The sequence below is a fragment of the Cicer arietinum genome, chromosome 3 (genome assembly GCF_000331145.2).
Source record: "Cicer arietinum cultivar CDC Frontier isolate Library 1 chromosome 3, Cicar.CDCFrontier_v2.0, whole genome shotgun sequence".
Taxonomy (NCBI): Eukaryota; Viridiplantae; Streptophyta; class Magnoliopsida; order Fabales; family Fabaceae; genus Cicer; species Cicer arietinum.
This window is the reverse complement of record NC_021162.2, coordinates 71,916,326-71,934,290: the sequence shown is the minus strand read 5'-3', so window position 1 is coordinate 71,934,290 and position 17,965 is coordinate 71,916,326. Positions and strand designations below refer to the sequence as shown.

The 17,965-nt window shown below is 31.3% G+C and overlaps 3 protein-coding genes across 5 annotated transcripts; 1 reads left to right on the top strand and 2 right to left on the bottom strand.

The window, feature by feature from the left end:
- Positions 1-712: 712 nt before the first annotated feature.
- On the bottom strand, positions 713-6,759 carry LOC101507484 (cell division protein FtsZ homolog 2-1, chloroplastic-like). The gene is made up of 8 exons (XM_004494116.4): positions 6,621-6,759; positions 5,678-6,431; positions 4,011-4,310; positions 3,517-3,607; positions 2,833-2,957; positions 2,081-2,173; positions 1,259-1,324; positions 713-1,176 (listed from the first exon to the last, which is right to left on the bottom strand). Exons 2-8 carry the CDS (start codon positions 6,362-6,364, stop codon positions 1,051-1,053), a joined length of 1,488 nt encoding a protein of 495 aa, XP_004494173.1. The 5' UTR covers positions 6,365-6,431; positions 6,621-6,759; the 3' UTR covers positions 713-1,050.
- Positions 6,760-10,816: 4,057 nt separating this feature from the next.
- LOC101507167 (F-box/LRR-repeat protein At1g67190-like) lies at positions 10,817-13,172 on the top strand. Its single transcript, XM_027332435.2, has 2 exons — positions 10,817-12,309; positions 12,852-13,172. Exon 1 carries the CDS (start codon positions 10,985-10,987, stop codon positions 12,242-12,244), a length of 1,260 nt encoding a protein of 419 aa, XP_027188236.1. The 5' UTR covers positions 10,817-10,984; the 3' UTR covers positions 12,245-12,309; positions 12,852-13,172.
- A 442-nt stretch (positions 13,173-13,614) lies between these two features.
- On the bottom strand, positions 13,615-17,824 carry LOC101506390 (protein ABSCISIC ACID-INSENSITIVE 5). 3 transcript variants are annotated; one of them, XM_027332342.2, is made up of 5 exons: positions 17,657-17,824; positions 14,659-15,767; positions 14,322-14,393; positions 14,204-14,233; positions 13,615-14,070 (listed from the first exon to the last, which is right to left on the bottom strand). In XM_027332342.2, exons 2-5 carry the CDS (start codon positions 15,742-15,744, stop codon positions 14,056-14,058), a joined length of 1,203 nt encoding a protein of 400 aa, XP_027188143.1. In that variant the 5' UTR covers positions 15,745-15,767; positions 17,657-17,824; the 3' UTR covers positions 13,615-14,055. The 3 variants fall into 3 exon arrangements, with proteins under 3 accessions (XP_027188143.1, XP_004494170.1, XP_004494171.1); XM_004494113.4 differs by having other exon boundaries at positions 13,615-14,077; positions 17,657-17,822; XM_004494114.4 differs by lacking the exon at positions 17,657-17,824 and adding an exon at positions 16,161-16,337 and having other exon boundaries at positions 13,615-14,077.
- Positions 17,825-17,965: the final 141 nt, after the last annotated feature.

Genomic DNA, 17,965 nt, shown 5'->3' with positions numbered 1-17,965 from the left:
ATTACTTTTTTTTATGCAAGTACATTTAATACCTTGAAATTGCAAAAAATAAAAAATTCTACTAAAAATTCTCGTTTGTTTTCAACAGTAATTGTTAGCATGACCTATAAATATAATAGTGTGTTTGTAGGTGTCACATCTCTCCTTACTCATGTGGGTCCTCACAAATAGGATCTCCATTTCTCATATTCTCATTTTTTTATATTACCAAAGTTTGAGAAATATAAAATTAGAAAATGTTAATGGGTGTTCTTGAGATATTTATTAATAATCTAAATATAGAAGAAAAAAAATTGTTAGTTGTTTAATTCATATTTTAAAAAAGTAGATTTTCTATTCAAAATTTTTTATTTTTATTTTTTTAACTAGTGTGAAGATTTGCCGTAAGGTTAAAAGAAATTTCATACTTTATATACCAGAAAAAGAAATAACCCATCTAATTTAGGATTGATGGTGGAATAAAAATAAATAAAATCAAACGTTGATGTTTTAATATATTAATAATTTCTTATGTATTGTTATGCATATACATGTAACAACAACTTGGATTTATTATTCATTCCTTTATTTTGTAAAGTGCATTGTTCACCTGAGTAAATCAACTTACCACATCAATGTAACTAAATTACTAAAATAAACAAAAACATATATTTTAAGGTAAAAAAGAAAACTTGATCAAAAACATCGAAAGCCCGGAATTTTAGACGGGACGAGGAACAAATGTTGAGGAATTCTTATTTACTTCAAAACCAGTAGCTTACTTGAAGAAAGTAACAAACATCTATAACAAGCCCTGACATTACTACTGGTATATTCTCTATACAGAAATATAAGCGAACTTACTTGTTCACATATGTCAACAAGCCTCAAAACACATAAATTTGGAAAGTACTTAGCTTTCAAGGACAACCGTGTGGACATTACGGACCTAAAATTGCTATAAAGGGCAAAAACAGGGATCTAATACCTAGAACAATGCTATCTCTATATCCCTAAAATTGATGCAGTGGTAGAGAAATGCAAGGTATTAAATAAGTTGGGGAGGGTGTATTAAGCTCTTGGATAGCGTAAGCGCCCTTTTTTCTTTAAGAATTCTGGGATCTCAACCAAACTACCATCGGTGAAAGTGGAAGATCGCCGACTGATAACTGTATCTCCCTGTGTGAGTTGACTGACCTGCATTTTCGAAAAAAACCAGAATTATGGGTATGACATCATATGGTGGGAAGAGGGTTGGAGTGGTGGTTTTAAGACATACCTGTGCAGGTCTCCCTTCACTTTCCTCTTGACGCTTGAATCCCGTGGCAATCAATGTTATGCTCACCTATATGAAACCGAATGACATGGTTTACCAGCGGTATACAGTATATACAAATTAAACTAACGGAAAATGCTCCGTTACAATTTTTTTCCATAGAAGTTGTACAAAAGATTGTGAGTGAGAATAGATAGTTACTTCTAAAACAATTTTTACATGGAACCCACCATATATGGTCATGCATTCCAATTTTGGGTACTCAATTTTGTAACAAGTCCAACATATTAGATAACATTGTTAAACTAATTTTATGAGATGGTAGTTTAATGAAATTCAGCCCTAGATGTCAGCCAAGTAAAATAAAAGGAATATTGCAGCACTCCTCTTAATATATACTAAAATATACACTACCGCCATTTTTTATAGAACATTGACTTTTCCTCAATTACACACACCTCCCTTCTATTCTATAACAATAGTGCAGGTGTGTGTGTCATTTAAACAAACCCGACGAGAGGTAGGTGCAACTTTTTGAACAAATAAGGGTGTTGAGTGTTCGTGTAAAAAATAGGAAGAGTATGAGAAGATCCGGCCAGAAACTAGATTTCTTTGACAAAGGTAACACAAAGAATGAGAGGACCCGGCTAAAGAATTTAGAAATTTTGTATCCAGGAATGATTGCAGAATGGCAGTATATCTGCCGTTTCTTGGCACACTGGATCACAGTAGTGTTGCCTGATTCATTTCAGCAAAAACATTTACATAGTAGCATATAGAAGTTCATATATAAATAACATTTCGAGTTTACATAGTTTAACTTACTTGACCACTGAGTGATGGATCTATTACTGCTCCAAATATTAAATTAGCAGTAGGATCCACAAGGTCGTATATAACTTCTGCTGCGGCATTTACCTGTACATTTAAAAGACTATCTTAAATAGAAGAGTGTGGTGAATTTAATAGATAGCAGACCATGAAGTAGCTATTCAGTAAGAGTTTAGAATAGAAAAATTTTTCATTATATTTCTTTGTTCACAGCATGAATGCCAAAGCCTGCTTTAAACAACCAGTCACTTCAAAACTGAAGTTTATAAATAGCTTACTGGAAAAGTAAGATAACAGAACTATATTAACTGGACTGCAGGACAGAGGAGACGTATTTGCGCAATACACACAAAAATAAACATTCATGAGTTTGTTTAAAAGTAATTTGCATGTTGTTGTAAAAGGGGAAAACTAACTTAATTATGTACATGTTGCTCCTGCCCACTTCCCCTGTGATCCTTAGATGATCTAAAATTTGAATTCACAGAGGGAGTATATATCTTTTTATAAAAAAAAAAAAAAAAAAAGAGGAGAGAGAACCATCGTGTGCACAGATGTAACTAACAAATGTTTAACAAAGATAACACTGTAAGAGCCAGAGGGGTAGCCAGGTACCTCAAACAAGGTCAAATCATTTAAAAAAAAAAAAAAAAAAAAAGAGGAGAGAGAACCATCGTGTGCACAGATGTAACTAACAAATGTTTAACAAAGATAACACTGTAAGAGCCAGAGGGGTAGCCAGGTACCTCAAACAAGGTCAAATCACTTCCACCAGTTATGTTCCATACAATTCCAGTGGCCCTCTCTATACCAATATCTAGTAAGGGCGACTGGATAGCATTTAATGCAGCATCTCTTGCCCTTGTTTTCCCTTCAATACAAAAAGAAGCTTGAGAATAAATTTCAAATTTTACTAATATATGTACCATGAACCACAGTGTACTCATCAATTCTGAGCTAATCAAACCGAGGTATATGCCAATCAAAAGGTAATCAATTCAAACATTAGTGTAAGTTAACAGAAAGTGATGTCGAGAGGTGAAGTTTTATTGTTGAAGAGAATTAAAACATATTCACCATCAATGTGTGAGCTTTTCCAGAAGTTTGAAGAGTGGCATGACTTGCGAGAGTTAACTTTATAACCTTTAAATTGTTTTGTTTGGATTTGTTATGTTAAAAGGAAAGTTTCAAGGCAGTGCCAGTTATCCTCTAAAACAACTTTAGTTGTACAATCCTTCCGTTATAGACATGCATGCCATACCATATGGTAAGCTATACATATGGTAGTCCTACATATATAATTTCAGTATCATACCACACTACATGTATTATATAAGCAAAAAGCAGGTTTCGGAATAATTATTTGGGTCAAATAGAAGAACTGGACCCAGGAGCAGCACTGCAACCCCATGAGCGGTTTACATACATACCAGTTGCAGTTCCTATCCCCATAAGTGAAGAACCTGCATTGGCCATTATAGCTCTAACATCTGCAAAGTCGACATTCACCAACCCAGGTATCTGCAGTGAATTAACAAAATTAACAAGCATTTATAATTTTAAAAATAGACACTGCCTGCCAGCTTTGAAACATGGGCAGAGTATAATCAGGACATCTTATTGGTGGGTTGGCAGAGGTTGTTTATCAAAAAGCATCTAAAATTAATAATAAAAATCTATCAGTTATAGTTCAATAAATTATTGAACTAACGGTAACAATTTTGAACCAACATATCAAACAACTTAACGCCAAAAGTGGATCAGGGGACTATTGGATTTGTCAAAACAAATAAAGACACAATTAAGGTTCCCTTTCTTCAATCTTTTTACTACTTTACAATCAGAATTTGACATAAAAAATAACTAAACAAAGCAACAACAGGAAGGTATTTGTTCATGTCCAAAGAAAATTATGATTCCATACCGTAATAATATCAGAAATGCCACGAACACCTTGTCGAAGAATATCATCAGCCAGATTGAATGCTTCAGTAACAGGGGTGGACTGAGAAACTGCAGTCAGCAACTTGTCATTTGGAATAACTATCAGGGTATCAACGTTATCTCTTAAGGCTGCAATTCCTTCTTGAGCTTGAACTGCCCTCCTCCGCCCTTCAAATGAGAAAGGGGTTGTGACAATACCAACGGTTAGTATACCCATTGACTTTGTGATACCAGCAATAACTGGAGCTGCACCAGTGCCAGTTCCTCCTCCCATTCCAGCCTACATAAATATGTTTTGATTTTCAGCTTTACCAAAATATACCAAATTACAAATGACTAACAATTTAGAATTGCTGTGTCTATTCCCAAATCTGAAAAATCCACATAGGAATTGGCTACAACAACAAAAACCAAGTCTTATCCCACTAAATAGGGTCGACTATGTGGATCAAACAACGCCATAACGTTCTATCCATAGGCGTTGACTAATAATCAAAATTGAAAACCATAAAGACTAGAATTTTATACACATTATAATCGTTTGTCTTCCAAAATTTATTAGGAATATCACATAAAAGTAATTTAAAATTGTATAGGTTTCAATTTTTTTTTTTTTTAATATTATAGTCTGATAAGCTACATTTTGAACTTCAGCCCATCACGGTAATTGAAATTGCAAATCTCTTGCATTTTACAAAAAAAAAAAACAAATCTTTTAAAATTTCAAAGTGACATCCAAGGAAAATGATACTTCCATAGCAGTGTTTAGATAAGTTGACAATCTAAGGGTCTGTTTGGGAGGGGATTTTGGAGGGGAGAACTTGTTTTTCTTTTCAAAATTAAGAAAGCTATAAAATGTTTCTAAGAATGAATGAAGTGTGACTCAAATGTTATATGATCATATATCATTTTTTTTTTAAATATCAAATATATATTAAAATAGACTTAGCTCTGCAAAACCCTCCAAGATCCTCCTCCCAAACAGACCCTAAGGGTAGTTATCTCTCTTGAAATATACTTTTTTGACAGATAAATGAGTGAATCACAAAGAGTCTTTTAACAAAAAACGAGCTTACAATTGAAGTGGGATGCTGGCAATCTAGTTGTACGGCGATTGATGTATAGGGCAGTTTATAATTTGTATATAGCAAATGTTAGAACAGGAAGGCAGAAAAGAGCAAGCATTCACAACGAGCCAAGTTAAAAAAAATTAAACCACATTAGATAAACCCTCAGATATAATCCCTTGATAACGACTTTGTGGAATATTGAGGCCTATTTCTTCTCACACTACACAATATATTAACACATCCTTCCTTTTTCTATCAGTCATATATTACGGTCAGTCTGTCCTACTCTGAAACCTGAATTTACAAACAAACAAAAAAGTATTTTGGTATTACAAATAAAGCATATAACCAACCACTGGGGTCTAGCCCAAGTGATTAATGCACAGTGTGTATGACTGTTGTAAACCTCAGGATACCGAGTTCAATTTCTACTCATAAAAAAAGAGCATGTAAATCATGTCTACCTGTAGTGATGTTTAAAAGTGAGCAGTGTACTAAAAATAAAATTCATAATGTAACATGTAACATGTAATGCAGTTAGCAACAGCCATAATTGAAGAAAAGTGGATGAACATACAGTAACAAAGACCATATCAGCTCCATAAACCGCCTCTTGTATTGACTCTTTGCTTTCTTTGGCAGCATTCATACCAATCTCTGGGTTACCGCCAGCGCCAAGACCCCGCGTAAGCTCTTGACCAATTGGCAAGCGGTTCTCAGAAACAACAGGCGACATTCTCATTGCCTGAACATCAGTATTAACAATCCAAAACTCCACACCATTCATGGAGCTCTCAATCATGCGATTGACCGCATTCGACCCACCACCACCAACACCAATGACTTTAATCTTTGCCTCATTGTAATTACTCGGAATAGAATTGTCTTCCAACCTCTCATCCACATCACCACCGGACGTATCCTTTCTCGGTCTCGTGGTGTTGTTCAATGAACTGCTTCCTTCACCTCTAAGCATTGAAATCTCGGGATGAAGGTCTAAAAAAGGGTCTTTGCTATGATGATAGGGACTAACACTATGGTTATTTGGTGACCCTGTTGACTTAACATTAATAAAACCGCACTTTCGGTTACCATTACCACCCAAAAATCCATTTTTATTGTCATGAATTTTCAAAAAACACGGTTTGTTAATATGATTATTCTCTAACAATGTTCTTCCTCCATTAACAGCCAACACCCCTACTGAATTTCTAGAATTCGAATGTACAAAGCACGTTGCCATTGTTACAGTTTCCAAACTCATAAAGTATAATTCGGGAAAAAATAACTGAAATTGAATATGTGAAAGTTACAATTGTTTCTTCAAGTACCTGTTTAAGAAAACAATAATTGAAAAATTAGGGTAAAGGTGAAAAATAATTAAGGAACTATACAGTATGGTGTAAGTAACTGCTATAGAGTAACTCGAATTGAACGGTAATAGCAATGATAATGATTATAATAATAATAAAAGTGAAAATGAAATGCATAAAATTGAAGGAAATGGATTTGAGAGAGACCTGAGAAAATGTGAGAAAGTGAGAGTAGCATTCGAGTGGTGAGTGAGTGACGGTGGAAGCAGAGAAAAAGAGGGTTTGATTATTTTGTTTGTTTCGGAACCAAAAAATAGAGAGTGCCTTCTTTTTTCTTAGCTGTCCGTTTTTTTTGTTGATAATGAAATCAGAGAAATGAAAATGGCCCCGAAGTTGGAATCACTCGCGTTCCTTTTTTCATTCTTTTATTCTATTTTTTAATAACTATTTCACTTTTGTATTTATATCAAATAGAATCAATTTTTATATGCTATCAAAAAAAATATATCAATATTTTAATATAATTTTTAGAGAAATTTTTATATATTTTATTCAATTTTAAGAGGTATTTAAATATAGATGTGTCAATAATGGGTTGGTTCGATCCGTTGCAGTCGGTCAAATGTGTTATATAAATGATCAAATAAATAATAACTCGCCTACGGTTCATTTGTAAATTTTCAAGATTTTCTCAGCACGATGTACTATGTTGGCTAATAGACGAGTCACTTAACTTTTTTCTTGTTTATTTACTCTTTTTATTTTTTTATGTCATTTGAATATATTAGTTTTTTGTGATTATTTATTTAGTGAAAAATATTAAATTTATATGTATTTATTTTTAACGTTAACACTTAATATAAATTAAACTGAAGTTTTATTCATTTAAATGAATTAAAATAATAATTTATAATATATAAAATTTAAAAACTTTAACCAAATGAAACTTTTTTTTATTAATTTAACATTTTATTGATCATTTTTAAATTAAAAAATAATTATTAAAGTTTTTACAAATATTTATTTCAAAAGTTACATTGAAATCTTATAATTGAATTGACATGAAACCTTTTAGATCAGTCCGAACCTATTTAACTTTTATTTAGATTAATCGGATTAAATAAAAAATATTTAACTATTCTTATTTCAACTTTTCTATGTTTTCACCCAAATTAAAATTATGATCAAATGAGTTACTTCATTGATCTTAATTTATTTTAACAATTCTATTTAAATATCCTATAATATTGGATATATATATATGTATAATTTATTTATATTTATAATGCATGCCGATTTAACTTCAATTTAACTATATTTTAAGATTGCAACTATTTCTAATCCAACTTTTATATGTTCCTGCTCAATCTAAAATTACGTGCTAATGAGCCACTTTATAGATCTTAATTTGTTTTAACAACTCCATTCAAATATCATGTATAATGCATGCCAATTTAACTTCAATTTAAATATATTTTAAGCCTACAAATATATACTCCTTTTTATTTTTAATACACAAATATCTGTTGGTTAATAATTATTTTTGTTACATTGTTTTTAATTTTTAGTCATCTAAATCTTATAATGTTTTATAAATTGAAAATCATGCCAACTTACTTCAACACCAGCTAGCTATGAAAGAGTTACATATAGTTTGGAAACCCTTCATACGATGCTTTCAAACTTAATGTTGATGGTTCCTACTCCTCCTCTTGTGGGAGGCCTTATTAGAGATCCATTTGTCATTATATTAAAGACTTCCATTGTAATACTGGAACATCCTTTATTGTGGAAATCGACTATGAAGTTTTGACCACCATTATTAATAATGAGTGCACCATTTCAGGCCATCTTGATGGAGTATCATTTATATTTTTCATATTTATCATGAGACAAAATTTTGTGTTGACGCTGTTTTTAGATATCCTCCTTCTCTTTTGCATTTTAATATAATTCGGTCTAGCACCACCGTCTTGTTCCTTAGTCTTTTAGCAAATTTTGTTATTCATAAAAAAAAATATTATTTTTATTTTTGGTTCTTTCTGTTTTTAGTTTTGAAAAGAAATTGTTTATATTAAATTTGGTCCTTATAATGTGTCTACTATTTATTAAAATCAATATTTTTCTTAATGTAATTTATGTTGCAAGAACTAAAATAAATTATTTTACATATTATTATAAACAAGTTTAACATATAAACATATAGTTTGTCAAATAAAATAAAATAAATGATGAAAAACAAAAATCTTAATGTGACGCAAGAAAAAAATCTAAACATAATTAATGTTTCATTGTAAACTATAATACCTCTTACTTCAAAATATCTTTTATGTATCAACTTATTTAAAAACAAATATAATTTTTTATGTGAAACATATATTATTCCTCAAGTACTACTATAATAAACGATAAATATCTCCTTTAAGATATTTAAAATTACTGTATTTTTATGGTTGAATTTGAACCTAAAACTATAGAATGTCTTGCAAATATAGATTATAGAAATCAAAATCTAGTATTATAAAAAAAGAAGAAAAAAATAATCAAACTCTCAAAAATTATGTTACAATTATTCATTTATAAATATCTCTTTATCTTTTTTTTCTTACAACATTACTTTATAGTCTGTTTGTGAGTTGAATTTTGAAAGAAAATATTTTAGAGAATTATTGTATATTTTGAAATATATTTGATATTTAAAAAAATAAAAAATAAAAATGTTATGTTATATTATTCTTTTATTTTTCTAAATATTAAATAATCATTAAAATATGAACTTAACCTTTTAAATTTCTCTCCGCCAAAACCCTCTAAAAATTAATCACCATTAAAATGTTTAAGGTACATTTTTGTTTCATTCAATGGACAGCGGGTCCCTTCAGAACACAATAGAAATAAAAACATGTGAAATGTTGTAGCTCGAATCAGTCGTGTACAGTTTTCTTTTTTTTCAACCATTTTTGGTTTAGTTTTAAGCATTAAAGTAACAAAGTTTAAATCTCCTCCATCACATTTGTAAAATACTAGTTACTAGTTTTTTTTTTCACTTCATGTAAATACTAGTTAATAGTCTTTAAGATTACTTTAACTAAAATAATCGCTATGGCCAGTATTCTCCAATCACACCTTTATTATTGCTTATTTTAGAAGACGATTATTGAATGATGTCTTTCAGTTGGTCCGTTCGACCGTTCCTAATTTTTTATTTATCATTTTCTAATTTCGTAACAACAACAAAAAAAGCAATTTTAACTAACACTTATAATTGGAATCAGATTTTGGTTTATTAGTTAAATAAAATATATTTTTCTATTAAATTTATTTTTAGAAAAACTAATAAAATGAAAATAACATTGAAATCGGAAAATTAATTGTGAAAAAAAAATAAGAATAAGCTATACTCCAATTACATGTTAAATAATTAGTTCCACTTTTTTATTCTCTGTCAAAAGGAGATAGAGAGGCTGGGGGCTATGGATCAATTACTTTCCTGTTGCTTTTGACTGCTTCACTGTACCGATAACAAATGTGATACTTTATAACTGAGGAGAAATTTTAAAAAATTATAATTCTTAAAAGCTCATAAAAAATCCAAAAATATTTCTACCCGGACAATCAATTCAGACGATATTTTTTTCAAATTGATCGAGTCGGTAGTGTAACTAATTTAAACTGAAATATGAATAAGATTAAATTGATAAATAATATGTTACGTTGGTTTGGTCTGGTCAAGTTCAATGTGATTAATATTTATAACTATTAAAAACTTATTTCATAGAAGATAATTTTGGTATGTGTTTTTTATACATTATAGTTTTTTATATTTAACCTTAAGAAAATAATGGGTTGGCTTGATCGAACTTTTGTGAAAGAAAACTAAAGCTTAATATTTTTTATAAAATTTAAACAAAATCAAATTTATAAAATATGTTGTTTATATAAATTATACACAAATTTTTTATAAAAATTATAAAACATATTTTATAAAAGTGAATTTTGTGTTTTCACACACTTTATAGTTTTGAGTGATATAATGGTCGGGTTTGGTTCAATTTCTCATCAAACAAAACTATATTCAATTAATCACAAATATATTATTTTTCATGAACCAAATAATGAAAAAAAACGTATTTTATAAGTACTATATTTTCTGAATAATTTCTATACAAAAATAAGAAGAACATTATAACATAATAATTATAATTTATTTTTATATAAAATATGCACAAGACAAATTTTTTTATTGATCAGTTAATTAAAAAAATGAATTTTACTTAATCAATTAAATAAAATAAAAGAGAAATATATATGACATTTTAAAAATCTTCTACTTAAAAATTTAAATAATTTTATTATAAAGTGATTATAATTTTTGTATAAATCATTCACAAATATTTGTCACCGTTAATAACCGGAAGTGTTCTTCGTCTTGGGAGCCCCTTCTAACTCTCGGTACTCTTTCTTTCTTTGCCAAGAAGACGACCTAAGTGAGCCGCTTCTAATTTTTATACTTGTCTTTAATTTCGCACTTGAATAACTTGAAGTGGTTGTGTTAATTTTTGTTATGCTATATGGAGAACCTTCCTGTTGAAGTGATTGGTATCATATTATCCCATGTTGCGTCTGCTAGGGATATTGTGATTGCCTCTTTAACTTGCAAAAAATGGAGACACGCTTGGCACAATCACCTTCTCACTCTTTCATTTGATACAATTGATTGGCCTCTATATCGCCAAATATGTTCTACTCAATTAGAAATGCTCATCACTTGTACAATCTTTCAAACTAAAGGATTGCAGTCTTTAACAATTCTCATGAATTATGATCATCAATTTTGTGTTACCACTGTCATTTCTTGGCTTAAGTATACAAGCGATTCGTTGCGCCAACTACGTTTTTATGTCAGAACATCCCCTACTTTCAATATCATTGATAAATGCAACAGGCAAAGATTGGAGGTTTTAGCCTTGGCTGATAACCCTATCTCGCGTGTTGTACCGAGTTATCATAAATTTCCTTGCTTGAAGGGTTTGTCGTTGAGTTCTGTTACCATATCAGCTTTGGATTTGAGTCTTCTGCTTTCTGCTTGTCCAAAACTTGAAGTCTTGAATATATTTTGTCCAGAAATCACTATGTTGGATTCGCAGGCTTCCATAGAGCTTAGTAGCTCTTCTTTGAAGGTTTTATTAGTTGAGTCATTTAATTTTGATAAATTTGTACTACAGGCTGATTCACTTGAGTGTCTAGATCTGAAAGATTGTAACTTTGATGTTTTCGAATTGATCGGTAAAGACACTTTGAAAGTATTGAGGATTGATGATGTGAGTATCAACCATCTTGACATTGGGGATAGTACTGAAAATCTCGAGATTGTAGATGTCTGTAACTTCACAATTATGTGGCCGAAGTTTTATCACATTATCTCGAAAGCGTCTAAACTAAACCGGCTTCGGCTGTGGGATGTAGTTTTTGACGACGAGGATGAGGTTGTTGATATTGAGACCATTTCTGTTTGTTTTTCTAGACTCACATACCTTTCCTTAAGCTATGATTTGAAAGATGGAGTGCTTCATTATGGGTTGCAGGGTTTGTCTTTTCTGATGAATGTGGTGGTGTTAGAACTTGGATGGAATAAAATCAGTGATCTTTTCTCAGTTTGGGTAGTTGGACTTTTGGAAGGATGTCCTAATCTGAAAAAGTTGGTGATTTATGGTTTTGTTGCAGAGGTCAGAACACATGAAGAGTGTCAAACTTTTGCAAGATTTTCTGAATTCATGCTTCTACTAGGAAGAAAACACAGTCATATAAAGTTTGAGTTTCAATATGAGTAGTATGTTCTGCTGCCACACTCGATCATTTTTGTCGAAGTATCGGTTTAATCTCACTCAAGAAGAAGGTGCTTCCATGTTTCATGACTTTCTTGTGTCCTTTTTCTCAAGTAGCACAAATTTTGTTCAATTGTAAAGTTACAGAATCATTCTTGAGGATAGATTTTCCTTTTTTTTAAATCTTTATAGCTCCACCACCCTTGGAGCATAAATCTCGAAACTCCAATATACCACCATCATTAGTTAAGGATTTAAATCTCGATCGTGTCATGATCTTATAATAATGCGGAGGATCATAGTCAAATCCTGTGGTTGTGGACAGTTTTTCAAAACACTTTCACAATCCTTAATTTTATAGTTTTTTTAAAACACTTTCACAATCCTTAATTTTCTAGTTTGTTCTGTCAAAGGAGAAAATGGGGCTGGGGGCTATGAATTGTGTATTTTCATGTTGCTTTACGATATCAATGACATTTTATAGTCTGTTCTCTGTCAAAGGAGAAAATGGGGCTGGGATATGAATTGCGTATTTTCCTGTTGCTTTACTATATCAATGACATCTGTAATACCTTTATAACAGAGGAATCTGATGCTATAAAACTCATGTCAGGAAAAGGTTGAACCCATTGCGAGTCTTTTTGGGAAGGAAAAGTTTAGAAGAGTTAAGTTGAGTCTTTTTGTGAAGGAAAGGTTTAGAAGAGTTAAGTTGTAGACTCACAATGCTTAGAAAGTGTTTAAAAAGGTACATACATTTTATCCACTAAAAGTCCTCACGAACTGAATTAACTTTTATAATTAAGCAGTGTTGCTTTGTATTGATAAAAGAAACGAATCTGATGACCCAAAAGTTTCTGCATTGTACATGTTTGCCTTTTGTTTTAGTGCCCTTCTGAATAATCTGAATGATACTCCACATTTTTTGTTTGCTAAACATGGCTATCGTTTTTAATACATGGCAGTGATTAGTAATGCATTGAAAGCTTCTATTAACCATAAGAAATGATTCAGTGATTTTTATTCACGAAACGAGTTTATCTGTCTATTGTGGATATAATAACACTTCCATATTAAACAAGTAAATTTTACGATACTGAGGAAAATTAAAACTTCACTTGAACTTTACAATGGTCATTTACCTTTTGCCTGCATTTAGCATTTTACTTGTATATTTAACGTTGGTATGAAGTATATGGTAGCTTTTTGAAAACACTACCATAGTATATAACTATATATAATATGTAAAAAAAAGTATTAATCTTTCTAATTTGAACTCAAATGTACCTAAAAAGGTATCTACCACACCATGTTTACTGCACTATTGAATTATTTATCATAATAAAAATTCAGAGATTACCTCATTTAAAAATTAGATTCTGGCAATTAATTAAGAAAATAATTTATACTTACTTTCATACACTCATAGCTGATACTATATTGCAACTTTAAACAAAAACAGTTCACACATAAAAATAACTAGGTAACTTTAAACATTAACTACTATATTGTACAAATTTGAGTAGCTAGTTATATCATTTGAAAAGAGTCATCCAAATTTGATGACAGTGGAAGATTTCCTCTCCAACAAAATTCACATCACCATTCCTTTGTTTCTTTCTCTGTCTATGAGTTTTATTACTCATTTTCTTCTTGGTTCTTGATGCACTCATGCATGCACCAACCATAACCAATTCCTGTGTTAATAAAAATCCAAGGATTTCACTGTCTACCATGTGATTTTCTTCACAGATGACAACTAGTGTTCCTTCTTAAGGTTCTCAGTTTCTCTTTTGCCTTCTGAGCTTTGGTCTGCACTCTCACATTTGTTTCCTCTGAACACTGATAAATAGTCAGAAGATAGTAATTTAGATGCAATTGCAAGTAAATTTGCTTTAAAAAAAAAGGGTATTTTCATGTCCAAACTATTTGACACGTTCGGTCTCTCTAAACTTTGTTGCTAATTACCTGTTGCCTTCGTCTCCTCTCGAGCTCGGTCTGAAGAATAAAAGCATGATCCTTGTCAGTATAATTGAATCACTAAAGTAAAAACTAAAGCAAAAGTTCTTGTTGTTTTTGAAAGTACCAGTGCTTGTTTCAGTTGTGAATTCTCTTCTCTTAATTGGTTCAGTTCTGCTTCTAATTCAACTGTGTAAGCCTGCCAAGTTAAGAATTTTTTTTTTTTTTCACAAAGGCATGTCATTAGCAATATGATAGTATATCCAATTTGGATGCATCAAATTAATGAAGTATTGATATGTTATCAATTCTTCTTAAACTAATGTATGTACTTATAGCTTCAATAATTGTGTAATGTAGGACTATCTTCATGATCATATATAAAAAATAATAATTCAGTGACATTTGTGGATACATAATCTCATACTAAAGTATCAAATAATAATTGGTCAAATTTCAGGAACCTGTTTTCTTGCTCTAGATCTTGCTGCTGATTCTCTATTCTTGATCATTCTTCTTTGCCTTCTCTCCACAACTCTTTCAACAGGACCATCAATCATCCTCTTCCTTCCTCTTAAACCACTCATGTCGATCCCAAATTTCCCGCCCGAGTTATCATTACCAATCCCATCGGACGAAACCGGACTAACCGGTCCGCCCATTCCCATAGTTTGTGCCACTGCCACGCCATAACCACCACCTCCTCCATTCACCACTCTCCCTCCATAACAAACCCCTGGTGGCGGAGGATATCCAGTACCTATGTTATCTCTCTTACCATTCCCAACATATCCTGAACCCGAAGGCTCTCCAACTGCTCCACCTCCCTGAGCCACCGTTTGATAAGGCGGCGCAACCACATTCCCAGTGCCGCCACCAATAGCAAAAGAACCAGCCTGAGCAGCCATCGTAGAGTTGTTATTCGGATACACGGTGTAATGCTGTGGCCGGTGAGATGATACCGCAGCAGCTACAGTAGGTGCTACTGCTAATGCAGCCGGCTGCATAACAGATTGTTGTTCCCTAACTACCCCTGCTTTCACCAAGAAATCCTCCAATGTCATCTCTCCGAAAGTCGGTTGTCGAGTGGCAGACTCAGTAATCTGACCAACATTGTTGTTGTTCTGATGTTGCTCTTTGTGTATCTCAGACCAAACTTGTTCCACGGTTTTCCTACAAAGTGGTGCAGGAATCGACAGCGAATTTTGACGAGGAAGGCTTGCCTGTTTGCTAATCTCTTTCGAAATTACAGACAGATTATTGTTATTGTTGATGTTATTATTATTGTTGGTAGCAGCTTGCTGATTCTCCTCTGCATTCCAAATACTACTTAAGAACTCATCCATGTTCATTGATCCGAAATTCTTGCCACTCTCACAGAGACTGTGCTGGAACTCGTCGAGGGTGAGCGAATATATCGACGATGATTGTCTTCCCAACGATGATGAGATAATGTTATTAACATCGATCTTGTTCGCTTCTTCGTCCCTATGCAACGCCGATTCCACCTCCCCTTGTGTCCAGTTAATCTCACCCTCCCTTACCACCATTTTCTTCTGCTTTGTGTTCACAACTGTATGCACCAGACATATATTTATCAAAAAAAGCATATAAACAACATAGTTATTAGATTAAAACAAAAAGACTTTGTAACACATCAATATTTTTCTAATCAAAAAGCAAATGTAAGAATTTCAAATCAATGTAAACTTAATTTAAAAAAAAAAAAAAAAAACTTAGTTAACTACAAATAAGTCAACATAAGCTTTTCGTTTCTTGTTTTATTTTATAATAACAAAAAATTAAGTAAGAACTTTAACAAATATGAGATGCCATTGTCAACGCTTGAAAAAGTAGACTTCTTCATGATATACTACAATACAACCATTTTGCTTCTGTCATGTATAATTTAAAGTATATTTAATTTTTTAAAGGGTATAAAATAAATAGTTTTAAATTATATTACCATTCTAGATAGAACTCATAGACGAGAGAAGAGAGAAAAGTATAGAAAAAATATTGTTAACTTGATCAATGATCATTAATGAATAGAAGAAGAGACCTATTTATAGATAAGTAGTCTTATCTCAGATAAAAAACTATATATCTAATAACTCTCTCAAGCATAAAATGTTTACTACACTTAAGACTTGAAAGTACAAGAAAAAAATTCTAAAAATGTGTCGATTACAATGAATATAAAATACGGACATCTACATCTACCGACTAAAAATGTTTAAACATCCAGTTGTAGAATTATTGTGGTATATTTTCAATATAGCAGTTGGTAAATAAGTTAACATGGGGTTTGGTGGGGTGGGGCTGGACCTATGTCGCATTCAATTCATTTTTCTCTCTAATTAATGGGTGTAACAAGATGCCCCTAACTTATTCTAATATCTTTTATATTATTTAATATTATCCAACACTAGATCAAGATAATAATGTTGTTCTTGATTCTCGAGTCCACTGAAATTCACGTAGAAAATCCAGTACGTTATCAGAAACCAGCTCCAAAGCTGAAACTGCACAACATTTGTCTATGAAAAATGAACCAACTACTTGATTTATTAATTTGCTACATAAGAGCGCTGCTGTGATAAAAAAACTTCGCATTGCAAATCTATTTATTATAGTATAATTAGGATAATTGTAAAATTTTATTAAATTAAAAGATATATTTTTGTTATATTATTACAAGCATTATTTTATTCTTTTTTAAAATTATTATTTAAAATACCTCCATGCTAAAAATAAAATAAAAAGGAAGAGTAATAACATGTACTAGTATATATTTTGTATTTTAGAAAAATAATATGATATTTTTTGTGTTGACACAATATCATGATAATTAGTTTTAGGTTTATCTCAATGAAGCACCTTACTTTAAAGATCAATAATAATAATAATAATTACTTTTTGCTGAAAAGATTAATAATTATTAGTAACCATAATTTTGAGTTTTCTTAAGCTGCCTTTTATAATAATTTAAGTCGTTTTCTAGAGAATAAAGTAATTCTTTATTTGTCCTTTGAGTTGTGATGTGCTAATTCAATTGACAAATGTCAATATTTAAGAGATAAAAGAAAAATGTTACGATATTTACCATCCGTCTGTTTTAGAGTAGATTTTAAAAAAATTCTTCGTTCACATGCGTTGACAAAAAGTAGTGAGGAATATTTGGTGGTAGAAGGTTTGGTGTTTGTCCAGAAAAGGAAAAGAATGTTGCTTCATTTGGAAATCATAGTGGCTAAATGAACGAACCATAACAAAAAGAAAGAAAGAAAAACATTATTATTCTCTACATCACAAACTCAAAACGTTAACAGAGATTCAATTCAAACTCATACATATCAACCTCATTGTAATTAACATTGCTAGCACTAATTAACATTCAAAAAATTAACTATTTTGTTAACCTCCCAAACAATTACAAAGTATAGAGAAATAATAGATATATACCTGGAAATGCAAAGTTGAAATGCTAAGTAGCTATTGATAAGTTCCTTTGGTCGCAATGTAAAGAGTTTTAGAGCATACTTAAGATTAGTGAGAATGAGGGAATTGAGAAGGTGTATTTCTCTAGTCTAAATAGTGACCAAATAGAGTGCACTAAAATATATACAAAACAAAAGAGGCACTACATATATGGTGCATTTTCGGATACCCCACAAAATAAGGCATCGAAATGAATAATTAGAAAAAGAAAAAGAAAAAAAAAAAAAAAAAAAAAAGGATTGGGAGGGGCCGCAAAAAAAAAAAAAAAAATCA